General features: G+C 45.6%; 1 protein-coding gene across 1 annotated transcript in view; it reads left to right on the top strand.

The window, feature by feature from the left end:
- LOC107121639 (lipase member M-like) overlaps window positions 1-11,473 on the top strand; it is a 49,757-nt gene that overhangs the window by 33,504 nt on the left and 4,780 nt on the right. Inside the window, exon 8 of the mRNA XM_015424597.1 lies at window positions 3,774-3,839. Within this exon, the coding sequence (XP_015280083.1) occupies window positions 3,774-3,839 (66 nt within the window). The remainder of the gene's footprint in view (window positions 1-3,773; window positions 3,840-11,473) is intronic.

The raw sequence follows: 11,473 nt of genomic DNA on the forward strand, positions 1-11,473 counted from the left end.
GCCCGTCTTAATGTTCTCCCCTCTGCTATTCTTGAGGGGAGATATAAGCAAATTCCTTATTCAATCAGGTTCTGTGGATGTAATAGAAGTGAAATAGAAACTGTTGAGCACGTACTCTTACACTGTAAATTGTTAAATGACATTCAAGTGGAGTTTATAGAAGCCCCCCTTAGGTTGGTAGCAGGCCAATTGGATAGAATCAAGGTACAATTTCTCCTTGCTTCACGAGATCCGGAGATCATTGAACTGACCGCTAAGTTTCTCCATTGTTTTATAAAACGGAAGAGTAACCCTGATCATATTAATGATTCTTAATTTATAAGTCTAAAAACTTAAGTTTAAAAGTTTGGAATGCCAATTTATTTTATGATTCAGGCATCTTTTGTATGGTCAAATCTAGCTTGTGACAACTTGAGTTAGGCCTGACATAGCCACGGCTATCTATTTTATAATTTATTTTGGATTGTATTATTGGGAAATGCTTCTAATATTGTATGCCAATAAAAGGTATTTGAATTGAATTGAATTGAATAGAGAGAGAAGAAAATTCGCTACTCAGTCAAACAGGTAGTTCTGAAGAGTACAGATATTTCTGGTCTGGTGTGATTAGAAACTGCCATTAGAGACCTTAAGAGTAAGTTAAAAACTCAATATGAGTACTGGTGTTTCAAGAGAAGGGGTTTGGGTACTGGAAAGAGTTACCATCCTTCTGGAAACCAAAAGAGTTAGATAATACTCAAAGAAAGTATACTGGAGTGTTTGGGAAAACACTGGAACAAAAGCCTCTCAACATAAAGATTTTAAGTAACTCTGAATAGCTTAAGAAACTCTCATTAGCCTGAAATATAAGAACTAAAGTCTGTACCTGTACTGATGTTACCTCAGGGTTATCTATATTGCGTTATCTCAGATATTTTACCCCTGATTTCATCTGACCCTTCCCCTCTATGTTGAGTAAAATATTTTGTTAATTTGTAATATATAAAGTTGCTGTAGATTTTCCTGGGTTGTGTGGCCGTGGTCTTGGCATTACAATGCCAAGACCATGGCCACACAACCCGGGAAAATCTAAAGCAACTAATGAACTTTGGCCATGAAAGCCTTCAACAACATATTATAATATAAAAACTTCTTGAGTGCCATTTAAGTTGTATAAGTTAAAGGGGGCTCCCATTCCTTCCTTCAGGTTCCTGGGCTGAGCAAACAGCCAAAATATTATACTGTGACAGGGTGGGACAGCCAGCATTCTTCAGGAAAGAAGAAAACAGATAACTAGGATGGCTCAGTCACAAAAGGGAAAGAAAGAAATTGTCAACAAATTCCTCATGGAGGAACTGTTTCCTGGGGCGCTTAAGGAAGTGGTGGTGCGTCCCTTCTTGAAGAAACCATCTCTGGATCTGGCTGAACTAGCTATCAGCTGTTTTCCAATTTGCCCTATTTGGGCAAAATAATAGAGAGGGCCACAGCAATCTAGTCACAGAGTTTTTTGGATGATGCTTCCATTTTAGATCCCTTCCAATCCAGTTTTAGGCCGGGCCATGGGAAAGAGACAGCATTGGTCACCCTCATGGACGATATCCAGAGGTATCTGGATCAGGGTGGTTCAGCGGTGCTGTTGTTGTTGGACCTGTCAGCTGCATTCGACACAGTCGACCATCAATTAATGATCCACTGCCTTGCCAACATAGCCGTTCAGGGGCTTGCCTTGCAGTGGCTTGCCTCCTCCCTCCATGGTTGGGGACAAAGGGTGGCATTAGGGGAATAGCTCTCCCAGAGGTACCCACTAGAGTGTGGAGTGCCTCAAGGGGCGGTGCATTCCCCAATGTTATTTAACATCTACATGCACCTCCTTGCCCAGATTGCTTGGAGTTATGGGCTGGGATGTCACCAGTATGCAGATGACACCCAGCTCTATCTGATGTTGGGTGGTCAGTCTGGCTCCAGATTGGAAGATCTAGACCAGGTGTTAGAAGCCATGACTGGTTGGCTTAGACTGAGCTGACTGAAATTGAATCCTATGCTTAAATCGGGGCAGTCTGTGGGTAGGGATCCCACTTCTGACCTTCAATGGGGCACCACTGGTGCCAGTGCCGGGGGTTAGGAGATTGGGAGTGCTCCTTAACAATGGAGGCCCAGGTAGCAGCCACTGCCAAGTCAGCCTTTTACCATCTTTGGCTGATCAGGCAGTTGGTTCTCTTCCTCAAATGCAACGACTTAGCAACAGTGATCCATGCAATGGTCACCTCGAGATTAGACTACTGTAATACTCTTTACATGGGGCTGCCCTTGTCACATATCTGGAACCTGCAGCTAGTGCAAAATGAAGCGGCTAGGCTTCTGATGGGTCTCCCTATGAGGGAGCACATTCAGCCTGCCCTGAAGGTATTGTACTGGCTTCCAATAGCATACTGTATTTGCTTTAAGGTACTGGTTCTTACCTTTAAAGCCCTTTATGGCCAGGGTCCGACTTACCTGAGGGACCACCTTTCCCCATATATACCCCAGAGGAAACTATGGTCAGAGTCACAACATCGACTGCCCCCCCCAGGCCCCAAGGACACCAGGCTGGCTGTGACCGGGGCTAGGGCTTTCTTGGTGGTGGCTCCATACTGTTGGAATGAGCTCCTGGAAGAGATTAGGGCCCTGCCAGATCTTTTATGATTCCGCAAGGCCCACAAGACAGAGCTCTTCCACCAGGCTTTCAACTAGGAGCTGCCACCACTACCAACACTGCTACCAACACTGCTTTCGGTTCTAAGTGAAACCTGTAGAGCCTGGTCCCTGGTTGGCTGCTGACAGCCTGTGCGTGCAGATCACACTTGAGGAAGATTAGTGAGCTGTTTACTTCAACAACTTATGGATTGCATGCATGTGGTAATGCCATTGCAATGACACCAAATTAACATAGCTAGCACTTTAAAACCATGTGGTTTTAATGAATAGATTTTAAATATTTTGTGATAAACTTGTTCATTATATGTTTACCTCGTGTAAGCTGCCCTGAGCCTACTCCAGCAGGGAGGGTGAGATATAAATCTGAAAAATAAATAAATAAATAAGAAACAGAGGGAAAACCCTCTGTGGGAGGGAAGTGGATGGGGCCATCATAAATAGTATGGACAAAGAATACATCCTAGAAAAGAACAAGCTCCCGACTAACTGTATGAGGCACAGGAAGCCTTCATATCACAAAATTTTCAAAAATAGTCACTGAGGCAGCGGTGAACATAACCAAATGGTAGAGGGATCAGCTGGGAGACATGCGGGTAAATACAAACTCTACAGAATCTGTAATGATCCCCCTTGTAATCACAGAGGAGGAAAAACTGGGTTCATAGATTTCAAACCTCAAATACCAAAGGTCTCAGATTAAATATTCCAAAAAACTAGGATTATAGCTACAATAACAATTTAAAGTAACTGCTCAGAGATTCAGTGCTTTATCTTGAGGTTTTAGAGATGTTACAGGGAACATTGTTTTACAGTTGTAATCCCCATTCTATCAATGTTGTCAACGTCCAGGTGAGTCTGCAGTTCTCCCAGAATTACAACTGATCTACAGACCATGGAGAAAATGGCTGCTTTGGAGGGTGGGATTTATGCCATTATAGCCCACGGAGGTCCCTCTACTCCCCAGATCTCACCATCTCCAGGCTTTACCCCCAAGATTTCCAGGAAATTTCCCAACATGAGGTTGGCAAACCTATCAGTCTTCTAAAATGTTGTGAATTTACCAGATTTCAAACTACTACTCTTTCTCCTCCTTCTTTTAGATGGCTAAATCAGGAGAATTTAAATATTTTGACTATGGTGATAGGAACAAAGCTGTATATAATATGGTAAGCAAAAAGGGACTTTGATGAGGACTTTGAAAAAAAATGTGAATCATTTTGTGAATGCTATGGCTTGCCACTTAAAAATGCAATATGAGCATTGCAGTAATTTTGGGTTTCTTATACAATAACTTGGGAACTATCAAAGAAACCACACACTTTGTTGATGATTTCTTTGTAAGTGCACACATTCCTATCCATCTCATTCCTATCTGGATCCTGATCTTTGCTTCTCGTTTGTTAACTTTTAGGTATTTCTCCCATTCTTTTGTAAAATGGTCATACAGCAGCATCCCTAATACTATTTTCAGTATATTATTCCCTTTACCTTTTTCTTGAACTAGTAATCATGATCATTGTTCTCATTATTGTATCTGAAATACTTTCTTCTTTAGCAAACAATAAATAAACTACATGGTATGGAACTCTACAAAGCGTAAACAAATTGATAACTATGCATAAACATGATGTGTATATAGAATCTTTATATGAAGAAAACACAGAAAATTCAAGGTGACAATGCCATATGTAAGATGTGACAATATCAAAAACTCCACTTTAAATGCACATAGCAGGTATACAGACAGGAAGATTACATAAGTCGCATAAGATGATCTTCCAGGTACTTATCATTTTGAAAAATGATCTTCAGTTAGGTCTAAACTTGCCCACTAGTTGGTTCTGTTCGCCACATAAATCTAAGAAGAAGATTGTTGTGTAGTGCCTCTTTAAGAGGCTGTCCCAGTAGGCCTCAGAGCAAGCAGGAGAGTAGGAGGGACTCATGGCTTGTCTTCTCAGTTTCCCTGCTAGCAGCCTGCAGGAGTGCAGGGCCTAGTAAGAATCTGCAGAACCAGACCAGGACAACCCTGGCCTAGAGCTCTAGAAACAGCATAGTTAAAGTATTGTTATTAGGGATGGGCATGAACCAGCTCATGGACTAAAGTTCATCACGAATTTTGGGCAGTTTATGGTTTGTGAAGCAATGTTTGTGGCAGAGCAACTGGCACAAACATTCCACAAAATTTCATGCTGTTTGTGTTGGTTCATGGTGGTTCGTGAATGGATACATTTCCAGAAAGACTGTCTCCACTCAATTAAACTGTTTACAAAACTTCAAAACAACCAGGGATCAGAATGCTATATATCAGGTCAGCTCCCCCTGAAGTATCTGAAGAAGTGAGCAGTGACTAACAAAAGCTCATTCCCTGTCACAAATTTTTAGTCTTTAATATTTTTAATTTATTTATTAAATTTATACCTCACCCTACCCCACGAGTGGGCTCAGGGCGGCTTACATAATTGGTCTATAGATGACCGTACATTCACATAAAAACAATTTAAAATTCAATACAGTAAAATAAAACAAGACCTCATAAAGTACTAGTGCTAATACATTGAATGCATAAGATGGCGTGCTGAAATTACCATACAACAAGACAGTTTCACTCAATGATCTTCCGGAGCGCAGTGGTAGCGGCCAGATGTTAGTACTACGGGCCAGCTCATTGGTAGTTGGGGGTGGCAGCTCCTAGTTGAAAGCCTGATGGTAGAGCTTCGTCTTGCAGGCCCTGCAGAACTGCATAAGATCCCGCAGGGCCCTGATCTCGTCCAGGAGCTCATTCCACCAGTACGGAGCCGCCACCGAAAAGGCCCTGGCCTAGTAGTGGCAAGCCTGGCATCCTTTGGGCCCGGTAGGGCCAGTTGGTTCTGGGACCCCAACCTCAGTGCTCTTTGGGGTATATATGGGGAAAGGCGGTCCCACAGGTATGTCGGACCCTGGCCATATAGGGCTTTAAAGGTAAGCACCAGCACCTTGAAGCAAATTCGGTATGCTATTGGCAGCCAGTATAGTGCCTTCAGCACAGGCTGGATGTGTTTCCATCCCATTTAAGGCGCTACTGGACTCTTCCGCTTTTCTACTGCTACAGACAGATTAACATGGGTACCCATCTTGATCTATCTCCATGGTTGTTGGCAGTTAGACAAAGAGGCGAGCACATTCATTTATTCCTGATTGTGAACATCTCTACCCTGCTGGGGACTGGGTGTTAGGTGGACACAGGGTTCTGAGCCATCCCATTTCTCTACTTGGGCCAAGCAGAGGTGCTCAGCTACTGGATGCTACTGGACCTACATTTTATACCCTCCTAAGAACATAAGAGAAGCCAATGTTGGATCAGGCCAAGGGCCCATCTAGTCCAACACTCTGTCACACAGTGACCAGAAATACCAGGTGCCATCAGGAGGTCCAGCAGTGGGGCCAGGACACTGATTGTGAACTCCTTTTCCCTGCTGGGGTTTGTGTTTTAGGTGGACTCAGGGTTCATGGCCATGCAAGAGAAATTGGGCCAGATGATAGCCTTGCATGACCACTACTCCAGGGGATAGGAGTCAGTGGGCTCAGGGGACTTGGTGAGGTACTTCCTCACCATTCACCTCTGCCAAATCTTCCACTATTGCAATCCTGGCATCCCTGCCACTGCCAGTTCACAATTGACAACCAGTAGTGTGGCTTCTCCCTGGTTGGGCTCTTTGAGCCAGACATGCTGGTCTGCAGCTCCTCCTCCCCCTCCTCCTTCCCAGCCTCACCCACTTGCTGTTCCCTATGGCCATGCTTGTTGGCCTGTAACCTCTGCAGTTCTTTGCAGAGCTCATGCTTCCATTGTGAGAGCTCTGCATTCAGGAGAGCAATGCAGCCATTTATTTGGTGGTCACAGATAACAGGCCAGCTTGTACTCCCCTTTATTGCATAAATTTATTTATTTATTTATTTCTTATACTTATAATCCGCCCTCCCCGCAAGCGGGCTCAGGGCGGCTTACACTGCCTGGCTCAGTGCCAGATTCATATATAACACATTTGAGCTTAAAACACTATTAAAACATTTAAAAACATTTAAACAATCAACATTTAAATAAATGTTCTCTGTAGTTGTTTACCAAGATGGCAGAGGATAACATGTAGCTCCACAGCTACATAAAGGATGCAACTGGTGGTGATGCCCACCTGCAACCTCTCTGCCAAGGGTCTCCTGTGGGAGAACAGCCAGTCCAGTGTGGAGGCCAGTGCCTGGTCCAGCCCGCAAATCAGGGGGATGACTTGCCCCAGGCTGGCCGTATGGGTGCAGAGCATGTTGGTGGTGTCCTGGAAGGGCTTGAGGACATACACCATTTGGGAGATGGTCAGCCAGTCATTGGAACTGATGCTCTTTCCCATGCAGGATGGTCGTGGAGGAGATGACATTGTGGGCTGTGCTCTTCTGTTCCATGAAATGCACAACTATGACATAGGTGGAGTTCCTCTTTCCCCTCCCCCTCCCTCTCATGCAGCAGATGGGCAGACTTGATGCTGTGCAAGAAGTGGGCAGCCAGGCACCAGCAGGTCTTGAGCAAGGACTGCATCTCTAAGCTGTGGAGTCTTGTGAGCAAAAATTCTACTTTGTGAGCTCCTGGCATTAAAGTTGTGAGTGAGTGATTTGGCTGCTGCATAAATTAGTTTGCTCTGGAACCATCCTTCCTGAGCTAAGACAAAAAATGTGTACGCTGGAGGCTAAAAAACTGTGAGCTAGCTCACACTAATTTAGCTTAGATGGAACACTACTTGACAGTGCTCTGCAGCCCCAGAGCATCCTTGAAGCATGTACACCAGGCAGATGTTGACCTTAGTCCTGTTGGGTTTGCAGTGCCACAGTAGCACTGGTTCTACTGGGCACATTGCACGGTTTCTGTGGGCTTGCAAAAATGCCCCCTCACCTTCAGTTTCTACCGCAGAGATTCTCTAGGATTATGATTCTGTTCTGCACAGCTTCTATTGCCCTTGCTTTTTTTTAGCTCTTCCCCTCCATTGGAAACAATGGAGGATAGTGGCACCTTCTTTGGAGGACTGTAACTCGGACCCCGTAAATCTAATCCTCACCTACCTTGGCAGACAGGTAGACGAGAGCCAGCTGGAGATCTCCTGAAAGTTTAGTGTCTCTAGAATGGGGGGGGGCAGCATTCTACTGCATCACAAACCTCATGAACTGAACCAGTTTGTTTGGCACTGGTTTGGCACTGTCACAAACTGAACCAGTTTGTGGTTTGCAAACTGAGCATGCCACGAACCCCAAACAGAGCTACATTTTCCTGGTTCATGCCCATCCTTAATTGTTACTCCTTATTCCAAATGTCATTACCTGCCCTACAATTACTGTTAATAAAGAGGCCTTCAGCCAAACGGAACTGGGTCTCTGTTGTTTGCTCCACTACACAAAAAAAGATAACAGCATATCATGTACAACAGTAACTACAGCTTTAAAATTCCGCTAGATACAATATAATATTATCGAGTATCTGTACATTATTAATATAAATACATAATTAATACATATTGATAAATAATTACTTTGAACAAGAATTAGTCTTATGCATTGAAGACTACAGATCTGAGAACAGGTTATCTGCTAAGGTTTGTAATCATTTTTTAATTTTCTGGTTTTAATAAGTATGTTTCTCATTGCTTATACAAGCTGTATATATTCATTGTAATGTTTTTGTACAAGTTTGGTGTAGCCGTTAAGAGCAGCAGACTCTGATCTGGAGAACTGGGGATGAGTCCCCATGCCCTCACATTCAGCAGCTGGGTGACCTTGGGTCACTCACAGTTCTCTCAGAGCTGTTATCTCAAGAGCAGCTCTCTCAGCCCCACCTACCTCACAGGGTGTCTGTTGTGGGGAGAGGAAGGGAAGGTGATTGTAAGCTGCTCTGAGACTCCAAATGAAGGGCGGGGTATAAATCCAATTCTTCTTCTTCTTCCTCTTCTTCTTCGTCATCATCGTTAACTCTCTGCTCATTACTATAACTGCAAAGTTTTTATTAATTCTTGTTCAAGATAATAATATTATTCTTTACATTCATTAAGTATAGATATTTGATATTACCAGATTGTATCTAGTGGAACTGTAAAGCTGTAATTACTGTTATATACAATACTAGTTGAAAAGCCCATTGCGAAGTCAATGGAACGGGCCCTAGCAAGACTCGAGGGGAGGGCTGATGCCATGAAGCCTGTGGAAGGTGGCGTCAGTGTCCTCGGTGGGCTTCGCCTCCCAGCTGCTGGTGGGGGGCTCCTGGCGGCCAGGCGTGAAGAGGCTCCAATTGGCGGAGAACTCCCCACGGCGTTCGCCGGCACATCCCTGGCCGCCTTCCCCCCTGGGAGCTGTTGGTGGTGCTGCTGGTGCTGCAGCCATGCTGGTCTCTGCTCAGAAGCTCTAGGCAGACCGCGCAGCGGAGGCCATGCACAAGGCGTACAAGGCTTGGCGGCAGCAGTGAGGAGAGGGCAGCCGGGGGACGCGGCTCTGGCTCCTTGCCTCCCATTCCACTCAGAGGCGAAGGTGGGCTCAGAGTGAACGCCAAGTCCGGGTAGTGGAGCCTGGCGAGGAGCTTGTCTGTGCTGCGGCCCTGAGGCAAATGGGGTGGTGGGAGTTGTGGGGCCAAGGTTTGTAGGGTAGGCAAGAGGCGGATCCCAGCTTGGGCGGCTGCCCCATCAGAGGCCCCGGCTTTCCTCCTCCCACCACCCCTACCCTGCTGGCCTCACTGTGTGGGCCTCAGGCGGGCCACCATGTTTCCCAGCTCGGCCCCGTGCAGCTGCAGGCCAGGCGGCGAGGTGGTGTGTGTGGGAGGCGTCCAGCCAGTGGAGCGTCCATCCCGGCCTGTGGCTTCCCGGCAACTTAGGGAGAGTGGGCGGAGGGAGGTGACATTAACCCTCACCCCACACACACTGGAAAGGAGAGCACGGCGGCTCCCTGGTCAACTTAGGGAGAGTGGGCAGGAGGGAGGGAGGAAACATTAACTCTAACCCCCACACACTGGGAAAGGAGAGCACGGCGGCTCTACTGGCTCCCCAGCAGTAGTGGGCCAAGCTGAGCAGTCTGGCTCCTTCCCCACCCTCCCACTCGCCCGCCCACGACCCAGCATGCCAAGGCAGCTGGCCTCGCCTCTCTCCCCAACGGCTGCCCAAGCAAGTGAGGGAGTAGTGCCCGTAGCGGTGGAGCAGCGGCAAGTGAGGGATGGCTGCTTGCCCCCCGTTCCAGCCAGGCATGCCAAGCCAGCTAGCCTCGTCCCTCCACCCCCCCAGCCAATGGCACACCAGTTGCCCCACGCCAGTCCCTTTGCGGGTGTAGGTCGGGTGGCGAGGTGGTGGGCATCGGAGGCATTAAGCCCCCAGAGCTTCCATCCCAGCTGGCGGCTCCCTGGAGACTGAGGGCAAGTCGCTGCCTGGTGGGTCTATGGGTGGGACAGAGGCCACAGAGGGAGGCAATGCAGGGAGGGGATTGGCCCCCATCCTGAGCGACAGACCCGGGATCCAAAGGTTGGGGAGGCTTGTGGAACCTCTTCTTACAACAAAATGCTTTTATATACAAGGAGAGATGTTATGTTTATCTTTCTCAGATTTATATGGCAAAACAGAACCAACAAACGGACAGGTTTAGAACTGACTTATACAACTTATGTAATGTTCATGTTTGTGTATTTAAAGTGGAGTTTTGGATATTGTCATATATTAGGTATGGCACTCTCACCTTGGATTTTTGTTTTTCATGTAAACGTATATATAACAACTCATATTTATGCATGATTATAAAATTTGCTTATGCCTTTTAGAGGTCTTTATTGTGTAGTTTCTTTCTTGTTTGCTGTTGTACTGGGACCTCTCTCCCCTTTTTTGGTTTTTATCCTTTCTTCTTTGTCATGCTCCTCCTTAAAATGTGGTATCTTGAGTAAATATTCATTCTCTGAGGGAATGAATAGAAATCTGACAGTCCCATCCTAAACAGAGGTACAGCTATTGAATTCGACAGGATTAGAAAGATGGAACTCTGCTCACGATGGCGCTATCAGTGTGCAAAGTAAATATGAGTGCTAAATCAATAACCATTGTTTTTGCCTCATGTCCCACAGAAGTGTTCACTTAGCTTTTCAACTTTTGTTGCATTCAGAATTTAACAATAGCTAGGTGGATCTAATTTTCAAGGGAGAAAAAAAATCTTAGTATGAAGTTCTGTGCGCAGCCATCAGTTTTTCAAATTTAACTCAGTACTAACATGGAATAATTCATTAAATCATCCAAAATAATTCTGCATGTAAAATTCAAGTATTAAAGTATATCAGTCATGAGCTATCAGTTTTTCTGGTTCAGAATATCAAAACACTTGGCTACTCAATTGTAGTGAACTGGCACCAGCAGAATGTCACAGTTGTCCCTTCTGGAGAGCCAGTTTGGTGTAGTGGTTAAGTGCACGGATTCTAATCTGGGATAACCGGGTTTGATTCCCCACTCCTCCACTTGCACCTGCTGGATGACCTTGGGCAAGCCATAGTTCTGATAAGAGCTGTCCTTGAAAAAGGGCAGTTTCTGTCAGAGCTCTCTCAGTCCCACCTACCTCACAGGGTGTCTGTTGTGGGTAGGGGAAGGGAAAGGAGTTTGTAAGCCGCTCTGAGACACCTTTGGGTAGTGAAGGGCGGGGTATAAATCCAATCTCTTCTCTTCTTCTTCTTCTTTAATTTATTTATAAATTCAATTTATAGCCCTCCCTCCCCGCAAACGCGGGCTCAGGGCGGCTCACAAATAGGCATAAGCCAACACATAAAACAGGTTAAAAC

Source organism: Gekko japonicus, unplaced genomic scaffold, assembly GCF_001447785.1.
Source record: "Gekko japonicus isolate JY-2015 unplaced genomic scaffold, Gekko_japonicus_V1.1 scaffold422, whole genome shotgun sequence".
Lineage (NCBI taxonomy): Eukaryota > Metazoa > Chordata > Lepidosauria > Squamata > Gekkonidae > Gekko > Gekko japonicus.